General features: G+C 36.9%; 1 protein-coding gene across 7 annotated transcripts in view; it reads left to right on the top strand.

Moving 5' to 3' along the window:
• Nucleotides 1-23,455, top strand: part of LOC111153329 (HECT and RLD domain containing E3 ubiquitin protein ligase family member 1) — a 169,107-nt gene that overhangs the window by 96,027 nt on the left and 49,625 nt on the right. For 5 of the 7 annotated variants that reach the window (XM_022512300.1, XM_022512298.1, XM_022512296.1 and 2 more), the window contains exons 32-40: nucleotides 2,026-2,132; nucleotides 2,662-2,772; nucleotides 5,791-5,967; nucleotides 10,545-10,784; nucleotides 11,146-11,229; nucleotides 13,191-13,711; nucleotides 15,547-16,322; nucleotides 17,828-18,026; nucleotides 20,044-20,204. In XM_022512300.1, the coding sequence (XP_022368008.1) occupies nucleotides 2,026-2,132; nucleotides 2,662-2,772; nucleotides 5,791-5,967; nucleotides 10,545-10,784; nucleotides 11,146-11,229; nucleotides 13,191-13,711; nucleotides 15,547-16,322; nucleotides 17,828-18,026; nucleotides 20,044-20,204 (2,376 nt within the window). The remainder of the gene's footprint in view (nucleotides 1-2,025; nucleotides 2,133-2,661; nucleotides 2,773-5,790; nucleotides 5,968-10,544; nucleotides 10,785-11,145; nucleotides 11,230-13,190; nucleotides 13,712-15,546; nucleotides 16,323-17,827; nucleotides 18,027-20,043; nucleotides 20,205-23,455) is intronic. The other 2 variants (XM_022512295.1, XM_022512297.1) reach the window with 2 other exon arrangements.

Genomic DNA, 23,455 nt, shown 5'->3' with positions numbered 1-23,455 from the left:
ACTTTTATTTTCTGAATACTTACTTGATCAAAAGAAAAATGTAATTTCAGAAGTAAAAATTTATAGGAATTTTTAAAAATTTTAATTTAATTTAATTTTTTTTCAGTGTTCCAAAATTCATTGTGCACCACACCAGTGCTCCATGCAGTTCATGCCCTCCTTAATACCCACCACCAGGCTCAAAACCCTCACTTTGTTTCTCAGAGTCCACAGTCTCTCATGCTTTGTCTCCCTCTCCAATTTCCCCCAACTCACTTCTTCTCTCCATCTCCCAATGTCCTTCATGTTATTCCTTATGCTCCACAAGTAAGTGAAACCATATGATAATTGACTCTCTCTGCTTGACTTATTTCACTTACTTCACTCAGCATAATCTCCTCCAGTCCCATCCATGTTGATACAAAAGTTGGGTATTCATCCTTTCTGACGGAGGCTATAATACTCCATTGTATATATGAACTATATCTTCTTTATCCATTCATCCATTTTAATAGAAAGTAGCACCAGACTAGATTATGGATTTAACCTAAAGAACTTGATGCTCTTTGCTTGGATTATCATAATAAAAATAAGCAGAGAATATCCTATTTAAAATGATAATTTGGCACAGGTTTTAACATCACTTCTTGATTATCAAAATGCAGATCTCATTTGTCCACTCATAATATGATTTCTGTTGTCTTGATTATAACTTCTGATTGTGTGCTGTCTATGAAAGTTCTGGGTAATAAGCTTACTTCCCAGTTCTTAGCCTAAACATCTAGTCTGCTTGCATAGATTATTGTAAGTCCTTTCCTAGTCTTTTTTTTAATTGTGGTAAAATACACATAAAATTTACAGTGATAAAATAAGATATAAAAGTTTACAGTTTTAGCTATTTAAGCATATAGTTAAATGATATTCAGTACATTCATAGTGTTATTCAACCAACCATGTGTTCCATTTCCAGAATTTTTTCATCAAACCCCAATCTTTCTTAAATGTGCTTAAACATCATTTAATCTTCTATGGTACATGTTATTTCATATGTATGCATTCTCAATATACTTTGCTAGTTTTTCTTAACTAGTATAATTTAGAACAGCTTCCCCCCCCCATTTAATAAGGTGAGGCTTTTATTGATTAACGTCTTAGAGCATGAAGAAAAAAATGGAGATATTCATTTATTTTTAACTGGTTTTGTTGTGGTAGAAGGTATTAAAAAAACCCGTCATTATTCTGCCTCTACCTTTACTTACTTTAGAAAAGTACGGACCGCTTACTTCCCATTAATCCTAACAATTTCTGGGAGGCAGTCAGGGCATGGATGGAGAAGAAGCCAAGAAAGGGTATGATAAGCCTGAGATTTGGAGATTAACAGACCTGTTTTAAGTTCTACCTCTGCTGAGCTGTGGTCCCCTTATTTCACTTCTCTCAGCCTTGGTTACCTCATCAGTAAAACGGGGGTTTGTGAAGATCAGCAGAGTTAATGTGTATGAAATGCATAACATAGTACCTGGCACAGTAGTTACTATAGTGCTACTCCCTTTATATATACATAACCACCCCACTCCCACCCACGGGTGCTCTGTCTCTCTTGCTCTAAAAAAATAAATCTTAAAAAAAATAAAGGGGTGATTGGATGGCACAGTTGGTTAAGTGTCCCATTCTTGGTTTTGGCTTAGGTCCTGATCTCAGGGTTGTGAGGTTGAGCCCCCCCTGTTGGGCTCCACACTTAGTCTGCTTAAGATTGTTCCTTTCCTTCTCTCTTTGCCCCTTGACGCACACGCCACCTCTCTCTCTCTCTCTTTCCCTCTCTCTCTAATAAATAAATTTATATATGCATAAAAACTTGAGATATAAACATGAATATTCATGTACATTGGGAATGGGATGAGTCCAGAATTCTTGTGATAATAGGTTGAAGTGTAGTCCATTCCAACCATAAATGCTTATGAGCTTCAGATATTTTTATTCAAGAGGTTCATTTACATTTTTAATGTAAGTCACGCTGATAATAAGAATATGTTTTTTCCCCCCTCCCAGGTATTCCTCTAGTTGGTAACCTAAGAACGAGGCTCCTTGCACTTCACGTCCTTGAGGCTGTGTTACCAGCTTGTGAATCTGGTGTAGAAGATGATCAAATGGCTCAGGTTCCTATTCTTTAAAGCTATTAGAAGATATTTTCACATCTGTAACATAATTCACCCAAAATCTAAATTATAGTCTCTCTAGTGGTAAATGTGTCATTTATTCAGTAGCAAAACTTCTGCTTCTGGGATTGCTTTATTATTTCATTTCCAAGCAAGGAGAAAGAAATTAAGCTTATGGGTGTGAGGAGCAGGGATATAGTGAATATTTGGAAGGTCAGAAGGGAAAGAAAATCTGTGGAATTTCCTAGTAGGTTTGGGCTCTAGAGAGAGAGAAGTGTGTGAGGTTGTGTTGGCCTTACCAGAGGTCCATATAATGAGGAAACATGAGGGCGATGGAACCCACTAAGAAGTGGGTTAATGGTCTTCCTAAAAAAGGATGTTTAAGTTACAACCACCCAGAGTAGCTTGGACATTAGTATAATCAAATTTCACATTTGACTTAATATTACAGTTACATGACTTATTTTTTCTAAAATTACTTAAAATTACCTTTTACAAATTATATCATTCTTTTTCCTTCAATAAATAGGTTGTTGAACGCCTCTTTTCCCTTCTCTCAGACTGTATGTGGGAGACACCCATTGCTCAGGCCAAACATGCTATTCAGATAAAGGAAAAAGAACAAGAAATAAAGTCACAGGTAAGTGATTCTTCCAAAAAGTTATTTTTAGACAGCACAAGTGACTGTCTGTCTCCTGTCTCTGGACTCCTTCTGCTCTGAGGGACTTCGTTCTATCAGTTATTCCATATTCTCTCTGCACCGTCTCCTTCTCCACTGGTTCCTTCTTCTCAACTTATAAACATTTCTCTTTCCTGCCCTCCCCTAAATCCTTTTTTTACCCATCTTCTCACTTGTCCTTCATTGCTAAGCTTCTCAGAAGAGTAATTACATACATTTTTATAAACCACTCCTTAGTTCTCATTATTCTTCAATTCGATTGTTGATCTTCCATCAGAGCACTGAAATTAAATGACAAAAGTAAGTGCTAATTGCTAAATGTAGGATGCAGTTTTTTGTCCACATCTTACTTGATCTCAGGAAACAATAGCCTTCTGTTGTTTTCAAAATACTGGCTTCTCCTACATCTCCATTCCTCTGCCAATCCTTGGTTTCCTCTAGTGGCATTTCTTCTTTGGTGCCACGTTCTCCTTCCCTCCATCCCAAACTCTGTTGCTTTTAAGAGTTCTAGTCTTATATTTTCCAGTAGTTTGGAATATACCTGGAACCATTTTCACCTATATGCAGTGCCTTCTAAACTTAAATGCCAGTCCAGGTGTCTCCCCATCAAACTTTTTTACTTTTCTCCCTGTCCCATTTTTTAATTGGTGGCACCACCATTCACATAGCATTCCTAACCTGTGTTCTTGGGAATTCTGACTCTCCTAATGTCACCCCATCTATGTAGTCAGTAGGCATCACTGATTTTACTTCCTAAATCATTCTTAAATTCATTTATATAGCTCCTTTAATCTTTCTCTTGGTTTTCATGAGTCCACACTTTGTGTGGTTTTTCTTCTATCTCAGTACAATGGTTTTTTCTCATTCTCTGTTATTGGTTCTTCCTCTTCTGTTTAAGTGTTGGAATATCCCAAGGCTTGGTTCCAAGACCCCTTCTTTTTTCAACCATCATCCCCGTTCTCTTTCCTTTACCCAACAAAACCTTACCCAGACCCGTATACTGTTGCTTCCCAAATTTTTAATTCCATTTCTAACATTTTCCTGGAATTCTAGACTTACATACTCACGTTCTACTTGCCTTACCACATATCTAGTAGGCATCTCCTATTTAATAGCATTTTTAGTTATCACATCCTGTTTCTTCCCCAGCTTTACTATCTTCCTTGTTAGTGACTTGACTAAAAACCCTAGGAGTCATCATTGATTTTTCTCTATCACCACTCTCCATCCCCCATTTTCTACATTCATACAATCTCCAAGTCCTGTTGTTTCTTCTGTAAAATAGAACTTGAATTGCCCACCTTCTCAGTTCTTCTGCCATCAGCCTATTACAAGCCACTGTCATCTCTGGTGTGGACTATGCAAGAGTCTCCTAAATGGTCTTTCTTTTTTCAGTGTTAATTCCCTGTAGTCCATTCTCTGAGTGGGATTCAGAGTGATCTTTTAAATTGTAAATCATATCATGTTGGTCCCATGCTTAAAACCCTCCAATGGTTTCTCATCATTTTGGGGATAAAGTCTAGAACTACTTGGTCTCCACTTTGCTCACTATGCTTAGAACAACTTGCCTTCTTCCTGTTTGTTGAACACACTGAGTTTCTTACTTCTTTCATGCCACTTTCTACCCAGAAGACTTCCCTTCAGATAGGTTTTTCAGACATCAACTTCTTAGTATTCAGGTTTTAACTTAATTAATCACTTCTTCAGAGTGCCCTTTCCTGATCCTCAATCTAGAGTTAGTTGTCACATACTCTGTTACATCATTTGCTTTAATTTGGACATAGCACATACCTGATTTTTTTTTTGTTAATGTATCTTCTGTTTCTACCTTCTAAAATAAAATTTCTGGATAGTTCTATCTACATATATATGTTTTTATTATTATATATATTTTTATAAATATGTAACGTATATACTTTATATATGTATATATAAGTGCTTATATATACATATATAAAAGTTCTGGGGCAACCTGGGTGGCTCAGTGGGTTAAGCCTCTGCCTTCGGCTCAGGTCATGATCTCAGGGTCCTGGGATTGATCCCCGCATTGGGCTCTCTGCTTAGCAGGGAGCCTGCTTCCCCCTCTCTCTCTGCCTACTTCTCATCTCTGTCTGTCAAATAAATAAATAAAATTCTTAAAAAAAAAAAAAAGTTCTGTGAGAGCAGAAACGTTATATATCTAATATACTGCTGAACATTTAGGACCTGGTAGAGTGTCTGGTACATAGTAGATGCTTAATAAATACTCATGAATGAATAATAAATTGAAGTCCTCACTGTTTTTTACCTGAACTCTTGCAGTAATCATCCAGTCGATCTCTCAGCCTTCATCCTGTATACCCCTGGTAAAACAATGTTTATAAAACACTGATCTGATTAGAGGTCCTCTATATAAATTTGTGTAAGCATTCCCTATTGTCTGTAATGTCCAAACTTTAAATGGCATTCAGGGCCTTCCATGATTTTGTTCCTTTTTCTCTTTCTATCCTCCTTTTCTGCCAGTCTCATCCTCCATACATCCCACACTGCTTGCAATTACTATAAATCACTGAACTCTGTTGTACCTCCATGCCTTGGCACAATGCTCTACATACTGCCCTAAATGCCTTTCTTTTCTTTGATCAGCTGCTGAATCCCTTCTTATTATTTACGACTCAGCTCAGAAGTCATCCTCTTTTGAATACTTTCCTTATCCTTCCTGTGCATGTTTAGACACTTACACCCTTTATGTTTCTGATATACTCGTCGTGTAACTTCTGTTATTCTCTCACAAAAGTGGTATTATTTCTTTCTCTGGCCCCTAATTGGACTGTAAGCTTTATGAAGAGACCATGCTGTATTTATCATTATGTTCCCATTGCCTGCACAGTACCTGGTACATTAATAAATATTTGTGGACTCAAACTAAGGAGTCTTTGAATGTGTATTAACTGAGATCTGGATTATCCCAAAGTACTGACCAAGGTTCCTTTTTGGTAGAAGCAGGGAGAGTTGGAGGAAGAAGATGAGAATCTTCCTATACAAGAAGTATCATTTGACCCAGAGAAAGCTCAGTGTTGCCTAGTGGAGAATGGACAGATTTTAACTCATGGCAGTGGAGGTAAAGGGTATGGATTGGCATCAACTGGAGTAACTTCTGGATGCTATCAGTGGAAGGTATGTAGAATTCTAAGTAGTTTTTAACATTTTGTCTTTTGGTCCTTTTCTCCCCAGGTTCTTACAAAATAATGTATCAAAAACTTTTTAAAAAATCATATGTAGGGGCACTTGGTTGTCTCAGTCAGTAGAGCATGTGACTCTTGCTCTCAGGGTCATGAGTTCAAGCCCCCTGTTGGGTGTGGAGCCTACTTAAAAAAAAAAAAAATACACTGTATGTAAATGTTTTATCATTATGTAAGATGTTAACATAAATGGAACTGAATGAATGTATACAAGAACTCAATTATTTTTGTAACTCTCCTGTAAATTCTTCTCAAGTTATCTCAAAAATTTTCTAACTGAACAGAAGAAATTATGATAATCCCTTTTATGAGGGGGTCACAGAGATCATACTCAGCCATGAAAATACAGTAATCTGTGTGATGTTTCTGCTTAGGAAAGCCCATGAGAGACTCAGTACCCAAGATTTTTATATGGGTCCTGGTCACATACCCTCTGCCTGATACACACAAAAATTTTAGATTCCCAGAGGGAAAGGAGGCATTTATACTAAAAGGTATTGTTGTACAATTTTACTGTAAAGAGATTAGGGCCAAGAGCCAAGGGGATGGACTGTGCCAAAAAGGAATTAATATAGCAGTTATATCCAGTTAGCTCCAATTTCGATGGTTCCATCAAAGAACAAGCCCTTTCCTAGGGGCATCCACAAGTGACCCATACAGTCCAGCCAGAATCTATGATGTTTTCAGAGTTTGTGGTCCCACAGAGGAGTCCTAAATCTGCAACAGTCCCAGAATTTGAGTTTTGTTCTTTGGGCCAGTTCCTTAGAAAGGCCTGCTTGCAATGTTGGTCCCTGGCTGAAATTTGGAACTAGACTGGTAAACAGTTTCCTTCACCAATAGAAACTTTCCCTAACTGATAAGGGTTGCTCATTGTGCGTAGACTGTTTTATACAACAATATCATTTAGCATAAACACCTCCTTTCCCTTTGAGAATCTAAAATTTTTCTAAAGGTTTAAAAACCTCAATTCTATCTTAATCATTTATCTAGTGAGGAGCCTAGAAAAGATCAATCTCTTTCTGGAAGAACTTCTTTTAATAAAAGGCCTTACTAAGATGTGTATATAAAAAAAAAGATGAGACATGTAGAGTCAAACTATCAGTATGTTACTGCAAACTGCAAGTAATCCAAAAAGCTGAACATAAGCCAACACCAGTGCGATGTCCGCAAGGAGAGGTCGAAGGTCCAGCCGATTAAGAGTGGATGGCAAAGTCGTACTCCTCTGGTATGCCTTCCTCCAACTACAGCTTTCAGCAGGAAATACAACTTAGAGTAGTGAAATCAGTTTCTGTGTCAAAAAAACAGAGCTAGTTAGCTCAAATTTTGATGGTTCCATCAAAGAACAAGCCGTTTCCTAGAGGCATCTGCAAGTGACCCAGACAGTCCAGCCAGAATCTATGATGTTTTCAGAGTTTGTGGCCCCACAGAGGAGTCCTAAATCTGTGACAGTCCCAGAATATGAGTTTTGTTCTTTGGGCCAGTTCCTGCTTTTGAATTGAGCACAGCTCATGTTGGGTTGAAATAGCCCATGGCAGACAGTATTGCATTTCAGCTTAGAGTCAGGTCCGGGCAATTAGAATCTGTAAATTCGGAATTCTAAAAAGCTAACAAGTTTTTTTGGCAGCATTGAAGCCTAGAAATTGTCAGACCAAACTGCTGTGTTTCAAGTCCAGGTGACAAGCAAGGTTTTTCTGAAAGGCTCTTGTTGGCCTTGTCAGTCTTCAAGTCCAAATTTAGCCAGTCAGAAATATGCACTTTAGGTTAGAAAATCATTAGCCTCTGAGAGTCAGACATCAGATTTTACGATGAACTCAATGGCAAGTGAAAACTACTTTTTAAAACTCTGCAAATATATCTGTGAATCTCTGGAGATTATCTAATCACTCTTCATATGTTGTCTCCCTTTTTTCAAAGGCTCCATTAAGCAAAAATCATATAAAAAAATTATCAGTTATGGAAACTTATTTTGTTTCTGATACTCAAAAGAGTTTAAATTTACCAACTGGTGGCAAAAAACAAGGAAGTTGTGTCTCCCTAACAATTTTTCCTTTCTAGCTTTCACTGATCAGGATGATCCCTTAGCATTTATGAAGTTATAAGCCTATAACATTTTACATCAAATGTTATCATACATCTAGATGGAGTACCACAAAATGAAGTTGTTTTATTCTTAATTTAAAAATTTTAAATGTAAAACTTTTCCCTATCAGATGTCAAGTTTTCTCAAAGTCTTAGCAGTAAGTTTAGGGTAATTGGATGGGTCAAGGGCACTGCTACAGCAGTGGAAGTATCTAGTCTAAAGAAAATAACTGGAGAGGTGTTTTTGTTTTCTTTGTTTCCTTTCCTTTCTCTTTCCTCTCACCTCTTTCCCCTTTCCTTTCCCTTCCCTTCCCTTTTTCGCTTTCCCTTCTCTTCCCTTTCCCTTCCCCTTCTCCTCTCCTCTCCCCTCTTTTCCTCTCCCCTTCCTTCCCCTCCCTTCCCCTTCCCCGTTCTTCTTCCTCCTCCCCTTTTTCTTTTTCTTTTTCTTTTTCTTTTTCTTTTTCTTTTTCTTTTTCTTTTCCTTTTCCTTTTCCTTTTCCTTTTTCTTTTTCTTTTCCTTTCTTCTTCTCTTCTCTTCTCTTCTCTTCTCTTCTCTTCTCTTCTCTTCTCTTCTCTTCAGCTTTGTTCCAGCTCTGGGAACTGATTAACTTTTATCCTCTTACTTGGAGGAAAGACCAACACACACTTCTAATATTTTTGGTCTACCCTCAATTCACCTTCAGGGAAATTTGAACTCTTTGCCCTCCCACTCAGAGGAGAAACAATTAGAAATGAATTTTTATTCTTTGGCCTATCCAAAGCCCATTTATAGGGGCCCATTATTTTCCCTCCCGTAAGAGAGAACATCACAAATTTTACCCTGACTGCTTTTTTTTTTTTCCCCTCACTTTAACAAGGCCAAAAGCAGTCACGGGAGCCAGTGAGCTAACTCTTTTATGGTTGGATCTCTTATTTTTGAGTTCCGTAGGTAATTTTATCTCTCTGAACAGATAGTAATTCACCTGCTGTTTCATAACACATGTAACTCCATAGCCACCAGACTCTGGGGGCTCTCTTTTCTCCAAATAATGCTGTAACTATATTTTAATGAGTAAGTTCTAATGACTCTTCTTGTTGCCACCACTGTGTCAAGAGTCCCCATAATCACCCCTATATTCAAAGATTTGGTAAAAGAACTCCTAGGACTCAGCATATAGTTGTACTTACAACTAAGATTTTTTTTTTAAAGATTTTATTATTTATTTGACAGAGATCACAAATAGGCAGAGAGGCAGGCAGAGAGAGAGAGAGAGAGAGAGAGAGAGAGAGAGAGAGAGAGGAAGGGAAGCAGGCTCCCTGCTGAGCAGAGAACCCGATGACTTGAGCCGAAGGCAGAGGCTTTAACCCACTGAGCCACCCAGGCGCCCCACGACTAAGATTTATTATAACCATCCACTAAGGACTCAAAGCTGGATAAAAGAGAAAAAGACAAAGGTAGAATCTGGAGGAATCCATGTGCATGCTTTTTATGTTTTCTCCCTCCTGTAAGGGCTCACATGGAATATGCTCTTTCCCAGCAACAAAGCACAGCAGCATATGTGCAGTGTTAGGGAAGCCCATTAGAGACTTCACAGCCGAGATTTTTACTGGGGGCTCATCATGAATGTGTGCTCTGCCTCGCATGTACCAAAATTCCAGACTGCCAGGAGGAAAGCAAGGATTCAGCATAAACTGCATTGTTCAAACACTGTATGCCTGGTGAGCTACCCTTATCACTTAGGGAAAGTTTTATATCAGTGTAGGAAACTGTTTACCAGTTGAATTCCCAGACTAGCCAAGGGCCAGTGTTACAAGCAGGGCTTTTTAAAGGTAGGAGCCTTGGGGCACCTGGGTGGCTCAGTTGGTTAAGCATCTGACTCTTGATTTTGGCTCAGGTCATGATCATAGGGTTGTGAGATCAAGCCCCATGTTGGGTTCCATACTGAGTGTGGAGCCTGCTTAAGATTCTTTCTCTAACTTTCTTTACCTTTCCCTCTGCCCCTCCCCACCCTACTCTCCCTGTCCAAAGAAAAAAAGGAGGGGGCACTTTCAGGCCTGCTGTATTAACTCTTCTCTGCACGGAAATATGCATAAAAGAGTAGTTAGAAAATTTGAATGTAAAGAACTGAAGCTTTCCATTAATGATTTTCTGGACTGGACATACCTCTTCGGCTTCATAATTGAAATATAAACTAAAATTATTTAAATAAGTACTCAAAGGTTACTCTAAATGTTCTACAGGTAAAAATTTAATTTCTGTCTAAATTGTTATAAAATGATGAAGCTTTGATTTGTATGTTATTTTCACTTAGGCTGGAAATAAATTTAGCATATTCCCATAAATGCATCAGTGTTGTTTATGAACATATTCCCTAGTATTGGTTTATGCAGTTAATAGTATATAAACAAGTTTTTTAGATATTAGTGATCATTACCACTTTCATTTTATTGTAGTTTTACATTGTGAAGGAAAACAGAGGTAATGAAGGCACATGTGTTGGAGTTTCTCGCTGGCCAGTACATGACTTTAATCACCGTACTACCTCGGATATGTGGCTCTACCGGGCCTACAGTGGTAACCTTTATCACAATGGAGAACAGACTCTGACATTATCCAGCTTTACTCAAGGAGATTTCATTACCTGTGTGCTGGACATGGAAGCCAGGACCATTTCCTTTGGGAAAAATGGAGAGGTACTGAAACTCATTCACAAGCTATATATGTTTTCATGTTTTTATTTATACTCAACTCAATTATTTAAGTGCTGGTTACCCAGGTTATAAATTACCCACTCTTCTCTGCTTTTACTCTATTACCTTTTGGTTCTTTCACCAAACAACAGAAAGATGATAAAATCCCAGTTAAGATTTTTGAAGCAGATGAACAAATCAGGATCATTTGTTACTTGTGGGATTTTCTTGGTTAGCAGTGTTATTTGAGATTTGTTCTTGTAAATTGTGTTGTGTCTCATAAAAGCTTTGAATCTTAATGTGATTGGTTGTTGTACATTAAAAAAAATTCTTATTTCTTTTTATCATTTCTGCCACTCTATAGGAACCCAAATTAGCTTTTGAAGATGTGGATGCAGCAGAGTTGTACCCATGTGTAATGTTCTATAGTAGCAACCCAGGGGAAAAGGTAATGAAATCTCATACCTTTGTACTTAAGTGTAAAGAATATTTGTCTTTTTTTATTAGTATTTGTTAGGATCTGATAATTTATAAATAGAATAAGCTATTTCTACTACCTGCTATTTCTACAAATTACCTGCTCAGGTAATTTGCTCTCCTGGAAAGATAGGTTACTTTTAGAAAGTACCTTTATTTTTCATTAAGGCCCTATTTGATATCTGGCGATTTGAATGTAATAATCCCTTTCAGTTATAGGAATTATAGGAAACAGTTTAGGCATAATATGGTTCACTGGCAGTTGTGCATATAGGAGATCTAGAAATCATCTTGAATATAATCAGATACCATTAGCTGAATAATAGAAGTTCTAGTTGTGATGGGGAACCTGAGGTTCATTCAGCTGAGGGGGTCCTTATACCTTATAGATGGTGTAAATTTGAACCCTAAACCTTCAGGAGGATAGTATTAAAGAGATACCCTCTCACTAAAAACTTTTTTGTTCTCCTCTTCTAACACCCAGGCAGAGACTGATTTCTCTGTGGTCTCCCACAGAGAAATGTGCTGATGGGTGGATTTGTTTTCTACCGTCCTTTCATTTGAGGATGTAGTATAGCCTAGCTCTTGTCTCCAGAATTTCTAGTTATTTTGTTAAGAAAGTTTTCACACTGTCATATTTCTATAATGAAAGTGCTGGATTTGATCAGTCCTAACCATGAAAGTCACCTTTTATTGTATGGTTTTAATATGTTTTAACAATTGCCAAGAAAGGGGCGTCTGGGTGGCTCAGTGGGTTAAAGCCTCTGCCTTCTGCTCAGGTCATGATCTCAGTGTCCTGGGATCGAGCCCTCCATCGGGCTCTCTGCTCAGCAGGGAACTTGTTTCCCCCTCCCTCTCTCTCTGCCTGCCTCTCTGCCTACTTGTGATCTCTGTCTGTCCAATAAATAGATAAAATCTTTTAAAAAAATTGCCAAGAAAAAAACAGTTGCCAAGATGGTATAATTTTAAGCTAGCCATTCATGAGAAAGGGAAACTGCCTCTTGAGTAAGTAATAAACAAAACTGGAGATGAAGTGAATAGACAACCCAGTACCTGCAGTCATCCCTTTCCCCAGTGACAATCTCGCAGCCCAAACGAGGCTCTGCCGTATTCTACTCAAAGTGATAGCCTGTTGCTCCCCAACGTCTCTGAACCTTAAAGGAGTTAATTCAGCCTTGGACTATATATCAATCAATTTATTCTGCCCAATTTATTCTTATCAGAAGCCTTTTCTGATAAGTTTCACAGTCTCTGGTAAAAACAATATTAATGGTAATTAACATCTTTTTGAACACTTTACTGTGTACCTGGCACTGTAGTAATAAGCACTTTATGTACATAGTCTCATTTAATCTTTAAAATAATCATAAAAGACAGATATTGCGATTTTTTTTCAGATGAAAGAGCTGAGGTTTAGTGAGATTAAATAATTTCCCAAGATTATGCAGAGTTAAGATTTGAACCAAAGTCTTGCTCTTTTTTCAACCTCACGGTCTTATTTGAAATGTGTAGATTGGAAATATCCCAATTATCTAGAATTATTCTTTTATCTTCATGCCCATTGAGCAGTATAAGATGGGCTCAGGACTTGCCTTAAGGATGAGAGTGAGTAAGCTTTTTTTTTTTTTTTTTGGAGTAAATGGAATCAGTCTCCTAGAGCTTGGTCTAAACCCATCTTCTGGGTGGCCACAATAGCTCTGATACAGGCTGTAGGAGGAAGTTTAAATGACAGAGCATCTTGTTTCAGAGGACCATACTAACTTAATAAATTTTTAATATTTGCTCACTCCGTATCAGCAGCCAGTGGTATAATATACATGTATTCGGAGACCAAACGCAAGTTCAAATGGGATTACATGTGCTAGAATTTATAGTGACTTATAGCTTAGAGAACTATTAATATCAAACATTTGCTGGTATTTTTCCTTCTAGGTGAAAATTTGTGATATGCAAATGCGTGGCACACCACGAGACTTACTTCCAGGAGACCCTATTTGTAGTCCAGTAGCAGCAGTGCTGGCGGAGGCCACTATTCAGCTTATCCGTATCCTTCACCGAACAGACCGTTGGACTTACTGCATTAACAAAAAAATGATGGAAAGGCTGCATAAAATTAAGATATGTATTAAAGAGTCAGGTCAGAAGCTAAAGAAAAGCCGCTCGGTGCAAAGCCGAGAGGAAAATGAAATGAGAGAGGAGAAGGAGAGCAAAGAGGAAGAGAAAGGTAAACATAATAGACATGGCCTTGCTGACCTCTCAGAGCCGCAGCTGAGGACCCTTTGCATAGAGGTGTGGCCTGTGCTGGCAGTGATAGGAGGAGTTGATGCTGGTCTTAGAGTTGGAGGTCGGTGTGTTCACAAGCAAACTGGGCGCCATGCCACGCTGCTGGGAGTGGTCAAAGAGGGCAGCACGTCTGCCAAGGTCCAATGGGATGAAGCAGAAATTACCATCAGGTATGATCTGTTGAGTTACACTTTTAGCAAACAAGTATTTAATGGTGAAATGGGCCACTGCCTATGGACAGTGAGTAACTATGTATTTTAGGTGAGCTGCCAATTTTTTAAATATTTTTTTTTCACACAGCTGGGTATGAGTACTGTGATTTCATAAAAGAATATATCTCAAACCCATGTTACCTTGAATATTAGTGGTTTATAAGATATATGGGTTTTGTTTTGTTTTGTGAAGAAATGGTAAGCTCATTAATTTAGGTTTAACTGGGATCTATTTTTCATTTGGCTGCTTGCTTTTTGATCATTTCCATTACACACTGGGATAGAAAAAAGCCAGCCAGCAGATATGTCAATTATATTTTGTGTAGGTGGGCTTTGAATGTAGGCAGGAACATTTGAATGACTAAAATTAAGTTTTGGATTAACTGTGATATTAAGTACTCTTGCTTTTTTTTTTTTTTTTAAAGCACATATTCCTGTCCCCTCAGGGTACAATATTTTGGGTAGATAGGGAAATTACATTTATTTGACACACTGTATACTTAAAAGCATTTAGATGTGTTTGCAATCACATAGGATTTGTGTGAAATAGAAACTTTATGTTTCAAAAGAAATGTGTCAAGTTTCTTCATTAAGGGGACTCACTATCTAATGAATTCTACATAGTTGCAGCATTTAAAAATAATGATTTATTAATAATAATATGTAACTATTCATTATACTACCCAAAGTGATTGTTCTATAGTTTTAATATGACATGGGACAATATCTAAAACAGTGGTTCTCAAATATTAGTTGCAGGCAGTACTTTTTTAGAATCTAACAATAGCTGTTCTCTCAGCTGAAAACTAACACATACATAAGGTTTATATAAGTTTCACCCTATACTTACATTCACCCACTCTACCAAGGTAAGAAACCAGTGAAAACTTTACAATGTTACATGAGTATCTACCTTTTCTTTTATTCTTCGCCTTGTTTCAGAAAGGATTTATTATGTCTTAAGAAAGTGCAAATACAATAAAGCAAAATAAATAAATAAATAAATAAATAAATAAGGAAATGAGGAAAAGGGAAAATAAGCTTAAGATGGTTAAGCTAGAACCAAGATTTAGGTTAATATGAGAAATTTATGCCACCAGACATTAGGTATTTGCCCAAGCTCTTACATTTTATGTATTTGTAACATTTTTTTAAAACTTCAGTAAATTCTTGGCAAGTATCAGGAAATATGTGATCATATTTTTGCTTAATTGGAAGCATTAATTGCAGACTACAAGGTAATTTTAAAATGAAAACAAAGTCTTAGAACCTCTTCAATAGACTATAGGCATTACGCACATAATAAGCGAAATCTGTTATACAGACTTTTCAAATAGCTTATATCAGGAATAGGCAAACTACATCTGGCCCACCTCTTGTTTTTGTAAATAATGTTACACAGCCACACCCATTCATTTAGGTATTCAGTGGCTGCTTTCACACTATGATGGCAGGGTTGAAAAGTTGCCTTGAAGACTGTGTGGCCTGCAAGGTCTAAAATATTTACTGTTTGACTCTTTTTAGAAATTTTGCTAATTTTTACATTATAGTATAGTGAATATTCTGATTTGAAAATACATGCACATCTCATTGCTTTTGCATTTATCATCACATCTCCCTATTTTTTCATGAAAGACTCATTTTTTTTCTCTGTAATGATTTCTCTAGTTTGTGTAAATTATTCTTTGTATTGTGTACATGATGCATCTTATTTTGTTTACATTATTTTCTGTACCTTCCTCCTGTCTATCCCTCACTTGCTTCTTCCTGTGTCATTCTGATCTTTATTAAAGCTTCCCAACTTTTTGGTCGCCTAGTGATACTCCATTGTATAATCTGGAACCCTGTGAACCACTGCCTTTTGATGTGGCGCGATTCCGAGGCCTGACGGCTTCTGTGTTGCTGGACCTCACGTATCTGACTGGTATTCATGAAGACACGGGCAAACAGAGCACCAAGCGACATGAAAAGAAACACCGACATGAGTCTGAGGAGAAAGGGGATGTTGATCAGAAAACCGAGAGTGAATCCGCTTTAGATATGCGAGCTGGCTTAACAACTGATGATGTCAAAAGTCAGGGTACCACAGCCTCCAAATCAGACAACGAAATAGCTTCATTTTCTTTAGATCCAACACTGCCAAATGTGGAACCCCAACATCAGATAACAGAAGGAAAAAGAAAAAATCACGAACACATATCCAAAAACCATGACATAGCCCAGTCGGAAATCCGAGCAGTCCAGCTGTCCTATCTCTACCTCGGTGCTATGAAATCACTTAGTGCTCTTCTTGGCTGTAGTAAATATGCTGAGCTGTTGCTGATACCAAAAGTTCTGGCGGAAAATGGTCATAACTCAGACTGTGCAAGCTCTCCAGTTGTTCATGAAGATGTGGAGATGCGTGCAGCCTTGCAGTTCTTGATGCGACACATGGTGAAGCGAGCAGTCATGCGGTCGCCCATCAAGAGAGCGTTGGGATTAGCTGATCTGGAGCGAGCTCAAGCCATGATCTATAAATTAGTTGTCCATGGGCTCTTGGAAGACCAGTTTGGGGGCAAAATTAAACAAGGTATGTTATCTGTTTTTTTTTTCCTTTTGTGTTGTTGAAATTGTTTACAATGTCAGATATGATATATTCCATCAGTGATTTATAAAAAACTTTTTGGCCAGAGCAGTTTTCACATTGTTTTTCTTTTGCAAGGTAAACAGTTCTTTTTTGTATCTTTTATATTAATGATTATCTGTCTACTTGTAATTTTCTATCTTAAACCTACACAATCACAGAATTTAATTGTTCTTATTACACTTTGTAAAACTTATGCCACAAAAGATACATAAATATTTATTGATCTGATTCAAAATATATACTATTCTGATAATTTTCCCAGAGACATTTTGAGGTACTACTTTTATAGATTCTGTATTGTAGGAAAAAAAACCCTTATTTTATCTTTTATTTTCACCTTTGGGGATAATATGAATTCTGAGATAAAAATTAGATATATTCAGTAAATGTTTATTGAGTGTCTGTCTATATGTGCCAGGTACTTATCTTGGTTCTGGGGAGCCAGCACCAAACAAAACAAAGTCCCTTGCCTTCATGAAACTTAAGTTCTTTTTTTCTTTCTTCCCTTCCTCTTCCTCCTTCCTTCCCTTTTCCCTTACTCCCTTTCTTCCTTTCATAGCTTAGACAGTAAATAGAGAAAAGTGCATGTTGTATTTGAATAGGCATATTAAGATCATGTTTATGAAGGTATGTGGCCATTTGGCAACCCTAATAGAATTAGTTATCTTTGTGGCAACTGCTATCTTCTTTTCTTTTTTTTTTTTTTTAAGACCTTATTTTAGAGAGAGAAAGAACAAGTGGAGGGGGAGCCAGAAGGCAGAAGGAGAGGGGAAGCAGACTCCCTGCTGAGCACAGAGCGAGTGGCAGGGCTTGATCTCATGACCCCAAGATCATAACCCTGTGCCTGAATCAAGAGTTGGGCGCTTAAATGACTGAACCTTGCAGGTGCCCCACTGCTATCTTGATATTAGGTTTACTTGTAAGCTCCCTTTCAGATAAGAAAAAAATTTATACTTTGTAAGCTCTTAGATGTTTTAATTAATTTTTTAAGCTCCTGTTTAGAGCATGAGGTTTCTGTCTAGATTTGTATTATATTTACATGTATTATATGTATTTATATGTCTTCATCTTTGCATGTTTGAAGACTAAAGATAGGCATCAAAATCAGAGTGCTAAGGAAACACAGTTTTAGTGATTAGATATCATTAGAGAAGCTCTAGTCAAATCTTATAGCAAAAGTGAGACTATTTTTTGTTTTTAAGAGAAACTTTTCTAAAAAATGAGTAATTGCTTATTACCTTATTATTTGTAGAGTTCATAACGATGGGTATAGTAGTGTATACAAGGATGTATATATGCAAGAATATTAAAAAAATATTTCATAGAAAATGGTACTTACAAAATATATTTAGAAACTTGTCAAATTAAATCTTAAAGTTTTCCATTCACATGTCACTTGTGAAGAAACAAATCCTTAATACTTTTAAAATATTTATGTTGGTTTACAGAGATTGATCAACAAGCTGAAGAAAGTGACCAAGCCCAGCAGGCACAGACCCCAGTTACCACTAGCCCATCAGCCTCGAGCACAACTTCCTTTATGAGCAGCTCATTGGAGGACACCACGACTGCCACCACTCCAGTCACTGACACAGAGACAGTACCTGCATCTGAATCCCCTGGAGTGATGCCACTTAGTCTTCTCAGGTAGGGAAGCTGACTTTAACATCTGTCGTATTGATGCCTGTGATTCTGATCACACAATCATTCTCTTATAAAGAACATGCCTAACTAAAAGCATTCTAGAGCTAGAAGGAACCTAAGAGTTCATAGAGTCAAACCCATTTTGCTGAAGTTGGGAATGTCCCTCAGAAGTTTAATAACTTGCCCAAAGTCTCACAGCCAGTTTTGGGGTGGTCCCAGATCTATCACTTGTGCTGCTGATAATCAGATACTCTAGCAGTCTATCTCCTTATAATAATCTTTTTTTTTTCACCTAGGCTTTTGAATATTTTTTTTCCTATTAAAGTAAATGCTTGTATTGAATATTAGAGCCTCAAGATAGAGCTCACTTTTGTGGAAATAATTTTCTCAGGTTACTTCCCTTTTAAGAATTATTTCTTAATTATACTTTTATTTTTATTATAAGATCAAACAAATCTACTCAAATGAAAGAGCATGTCTTAGAATACTACTTTAGCCAACCCTATTTTAGTAGGTTTGTAAATTTCTGTTTGCTTCAGTTTGCCAGGTTTATACACGAAATGAAAATTTTTTAGAGAAAATCATTAGGAAGGGCCTATTCCGTGAGTTCCCTTCACTAGGTCTTAAGTGAAATAAAGGGCAGTAGAATGGTTAGTCTATCTTTCTCTTCTTTCTTTCCCCCCTTGCCTTAATTGACAGGTTATCATTATTCCTAGTGTGTAGACTGACATCTTAGAGAGTAGAAGAGAGAGGGGCTGTTAATCATAATGCTTCTTAAATTTTGGTGTTTGCAAGAGCCACCTGGGAAGCTTTTTAAAGCTCTGGCTGTATCTCCCTGTAGTCTCTTTTGGTAGGTCTGGCGGGGTACACAATTTGTATTTGAGTTAAGGGTCCCCAGTGATTCTGATGCAGTGGTCTTCAGCTCCCACACTGAGAGTTACTGGTCTGCTGTTAGGCATGAACACTCATCCTGGCAGTTACCATTGCCCAGTCCTCTCACATCTTAGCTCTCTCACTAGAGTAACAGTTCCAGGAGATACTTCTGTTCAAGAAAGAAGGAAGAGAGGAATAATAGGATATTCTAATATGGTTTTTAATCCTTGTTATCTTCCAAGCTGTGCTGTGCAGGCATGGGATTCACTGGTAAAATAACATTCCCTGGCTCTCACAGACATTGACAGACCTTGTGACTCCTCCTTTGTTCTCAGTCTTTGTTTGCCTGCTGTTGGCTGGGACAACATTGGAGCTGCAGTTGTGTTTGCCTGGCTAACCATCCGGGAACAACTGACCCATCTATGAATATCATTGTATCAGTTATTCGACTGACTAGACAATGCTTTTTTGATGCTTAAGAAGTTGTTATTAGTTTTGTTGGACAAATCTTAAGAGTAGACAGTTGGTGAGGATCTTGCTGAACCTTATTGTTTAGCCAGTGTCTGCCTTCTCAGGCCGACGGGGACTGCCTCTCTCTGCCTTTCCCCTCTAAACAGCTGGCATACCATTCATACGCTGTTTTTCAGTTGTGCAGGGGGGCCTGGAGAGTTACCTTTTCTTTCCATAACTTACCTATTGACAATTAACTTTATTCATGTGAATGATTTCATGGCTAACTAGTAAATTTATATTTGAAGTAACTGTTAAGTTAGCTATCTTTAAAAGTCTTTACTCTCTAACTACTGTATGTCTACCAAAATACCACTGTCATCTTGGTATTATAGTGGAAGGAAAGCATGAAGGCAGGGATTTTTTAAAATCTATTTTGTTAATTGCTCAATTTCCCCCAGCTGCTATGTTGCTGGCATTTTGCTGAACAAATAATACGGTATTATTACTTTTATAGTAAGAGGTGTCCTATTAGATAATGATTATTAAAATTGTTGGGAGTCTTTCTTCCCTCTCCATTAAACTATAGCTAACTTATATAGTTTTCCAGGTTGAATATTCTTCTATAAGAGGACTGTGGTATATTATATTATTTTCTAATTGGATTTTTATGCTAACCATTGTTGTTTTCTTAAAGGCAAATGTTCTCTAGTTACCCAACTACCACTGTACTTCCCACACGTCGTGCACAGACTCCTCCAATATCATCGTTACCAACTTCTCCTTCTGATGAAGTAGGAAGGAGGCAAAGCTTAACTTCTCCTGATTCTCAGTCAGCAAGGCCAGCTAACCGCACAGGTGTGTGTGCTGTCATGCACTATGATACCCAAACCTCTTGGCATTCCTGATATTGGGACTTAAAAACTTGGGCATTGTGTTTTTTTCTCATTGAAGGTAGAACAGTGATTTTAATTAAGGGGGCTATCTGTCCTATCAAGCTGAACTGTCTTTTTTATTTTGAAGCTGTAGATTGAATTATGGCTACTTGGGAGAGAAATGGTGTACTCTGTATAAGTCATATCAGACCCTTCTTATTTTCTAACATAGGCATTTTTAGTGCTGTGAATTTCCCTTGAGCATTGCTTTTGCTTCAACCCACACATATTGAGATGCTGTGTTTTCATTTTCATTCAGTTAAAGTACTGTCTATTTACCATGGATATCTTCTTTGAGAAATTGGGTCATTTGGAAGTATGTTATTTTGTTTGCAAATATTTAGGAATTTTCCAAATGTCTCTCTCTTACTGATTTCTAATTTAATGTCATTGTTATCAGAGAACATGTCTTGTATAATGTGAATTCTGTTAAATTTGTTGAGACTTACTTTATGGCCCAGAATATGGTCTGTTTTGATAAATATTCAATGTGCACTTGGAAAAAATGTGTATTGTGCTATTGTTGAATGGAGTGTTCCGTAAATTGTTGGTTAGGTCAAGGTGATTGATTGTTATGTCCAAGTCTACTTATTCTATCAGTTATTGATAGAGTAGAGTTGAAATCTCTGACTGTAATTGTGGATTTGTTTATTTCCTCTTTCATTTATTATTTTTTGTTTCATGTATTTTAAAATTCTCTTTAGGTCCATAAATATCTAGGATTCTTAAGTCTTCTTATTGGATTGGCCTCTTTATCATTATGAAATTATAGTCTTTACCCTGGTAATATCCTTTGCCCTTAAATCTATTTTTTCTAGTATAAATATAGCCTCCTCCTCCTCCTTCTCCTTCTTCTTCTTTTTTTAAATTAGAATCGTCTCTCGTCTCCTATATCTTACCTTTAACTTTTTTGTGTCTTTATTTTTAAAATGGTTTCTTAAAGGCAGCTTATTGTTGGGCCTTGCTTTTTTGGGGTGGAGGGGTTCTTGCTTTTTTAATCCAACCTGATATTCTCTGCCTTTTAATTGATGTGTTTAGACCATTTACATTGAATGTGTTAATTGTATGGTTGTGTTTAAATTTATCATCTTTCTGTTCATGTCATCTTTTCTTTGTTCTTTTTTCCCTCTGTTTCTACCTTCTTTGGATTAAATCAATATTTTTTATTATTTCATCTCCTTTGTTGGCTTATTAGCTATACTTCGTATTTTTAGAGATTACCTTCATGTATATATTATATATCTTTAATTATCATAGGCTATCTTTAAGTAATATTATACCACTTCATGTATATTAAAAAATGTAACAATGGTACATTTTATTTTATTTATTTTATTTTATTTTATTTATTTTTTTTCTGTTGCATTCCTCCATTTCAGTATCTATGGTTATGTGTATACAACACCATTTGAAGTTGTCCCACAGATCACTAATGCTTTGGGGTTTTTTTAGTGTCTTTTTTCTATATGTTTCCATTTTTTAAGGTTTTTGTGGTCATTAATCTTTTCTTTTGTAGTGTTTAGTTTACTCATAATCCCATCCAGCGTATTTTTCCTTTCAGACATTGTGATTTTCATAACTAGAAGTTGCTTAATCTTTTCTCTGCCTTATCAAGTACATGGAATAATAGTTTTCATTGTTAGAATAGTTACGTTTAAGAAGTTTGTGAACACTGAACTATTATTGCTCCTAAGGGAAATACTGGGCTAGGTTTCTGTGAAATTCTGGTCACATTTTCTCAGCTGATCAATTATAACTTTGTTTTATGTGTGTTTATATTTAAAGACATTATATTTAATGTATATTGTTGATTCATTAGCATTGAACTCATGACCCAAGAACACCATAACTCGTGCCTGAATGAAATTTATCTGACACTTACATTTTCTCCATAAAGCATATTACAGCCTTCTTGTGCTTAAAAACATTAGACAGCATTTCACCACTATGCTTGGGGGCCATTTTAAACAGTAAAATCACCAAGAAAAGGCACAAAAGTGCAAAACATGTGACACTAAATAGACTGTGAAGATTAGACTTGTTTATAGTCTCAGAACTAAAACAAGAATATAAAGAGCATCACCTGTTCTGTCTCAGCTGGGAACAAATGTGTCAGGAGCCTGAAAGGTTTTTTGTCGCTGAGTGCATATAAATGACTGTAAAAAGCACCATGAGTATTGATTTTGGAGTTATAAATTAACTTTAATGAGTAGATGAATTTTCAAATATGGATTCCACAAATAATGAGCATCAATTTTATACCTCTTTTAATATCCTTGTCTACTTATCATTTATCTAATTTCTAGGTCTGTTTCTATTTACTAATTTTTTAACTTATTTTGAATTGTATTTTCTTGTTTTTTTTTAATGTTTGGTGATTTTTTTTTTATTGATTATTAGACATTGTGACTTTTACCTTATTGGGTGCTGGATAGTTTGTATTTATTTAAAGATACTTTAGCTTTGTTATAAGATATGGTTAAATTACTTAGAAATATTTTGATTCTCTCAAGGCTTTCTTTTAATCTTTGTTAGGAGGTAGCTTGGCTGAATTTTTCCCCATCACTGAACCAGTGCCTTTCTTCGTATTCTATCCAATGCCTCATGTATCACAGAGGTTTTTTCTCTCTGGCTTATTGTAACACAGATTCTTTCCAACCCTACTGCCTGCTGCTGTTTCTTGGAGATTCTTCCCTCAGCTCTGCATAGCTGCTGCACTAGCATCAGCTGAAGACTTGAGGGAAAGAAAGACCCTTTGCACATTTTTGGAGTTCACTTTCAGTGCAGCTCTCTTCTTTCCATACAGCTCTCTCTATTCTGGTATTCTACCCTGTGAACACTAGCAACCTGAATCTTTACTCTCATCTCCTCAATTCAGAGAGACCACTGACTTTAGGTTGAATTTGCCCTCCCTGAACTGCAGCTTGAAAATTCTTTCCAGGAAATAGGCTAAGGCAGTTGAACTCCTTGCCTAATTTGATTTCCTTCTCTCAGGGATCACTGTCCTACACAGCCTGTTTGTCGATCATTTGATACATTTCCATTTCTTCTTTTAGTTGTCATAGGTAAATCCAGTCTCTCTTACTCCATGATGGCTAGAAGTAGAAGTCTGTCAGATGCATCAGGCCTGTTACCACTCTAGCAGTAGTGACATTTTTTAAGCAAAAATGAAAG

Source organism: Enhydra lutris, unplaced genomic scaffold, assembly GCF_002288905.1.
Source record: "Enhydra lutris kenyoni isolate GAN:26980312 unplaced genomic scaffold, ASM228890v2 scaffoldscaffold31, whole genome shotgun sequence".
In the NCBI taxonomy this organism is placed as follows: domain Eukaryota; kingdom Metazoa; phylum Chordata; class Mammalia; order Carnivora; family Mustelidae; genus Enhydra; species Enhydra lutris.
The sequence above is the reverse complement of the archived record's forward strand: the minus strand, read 5'-3'. Positions and strand labels throughout refer to the sequence as shown.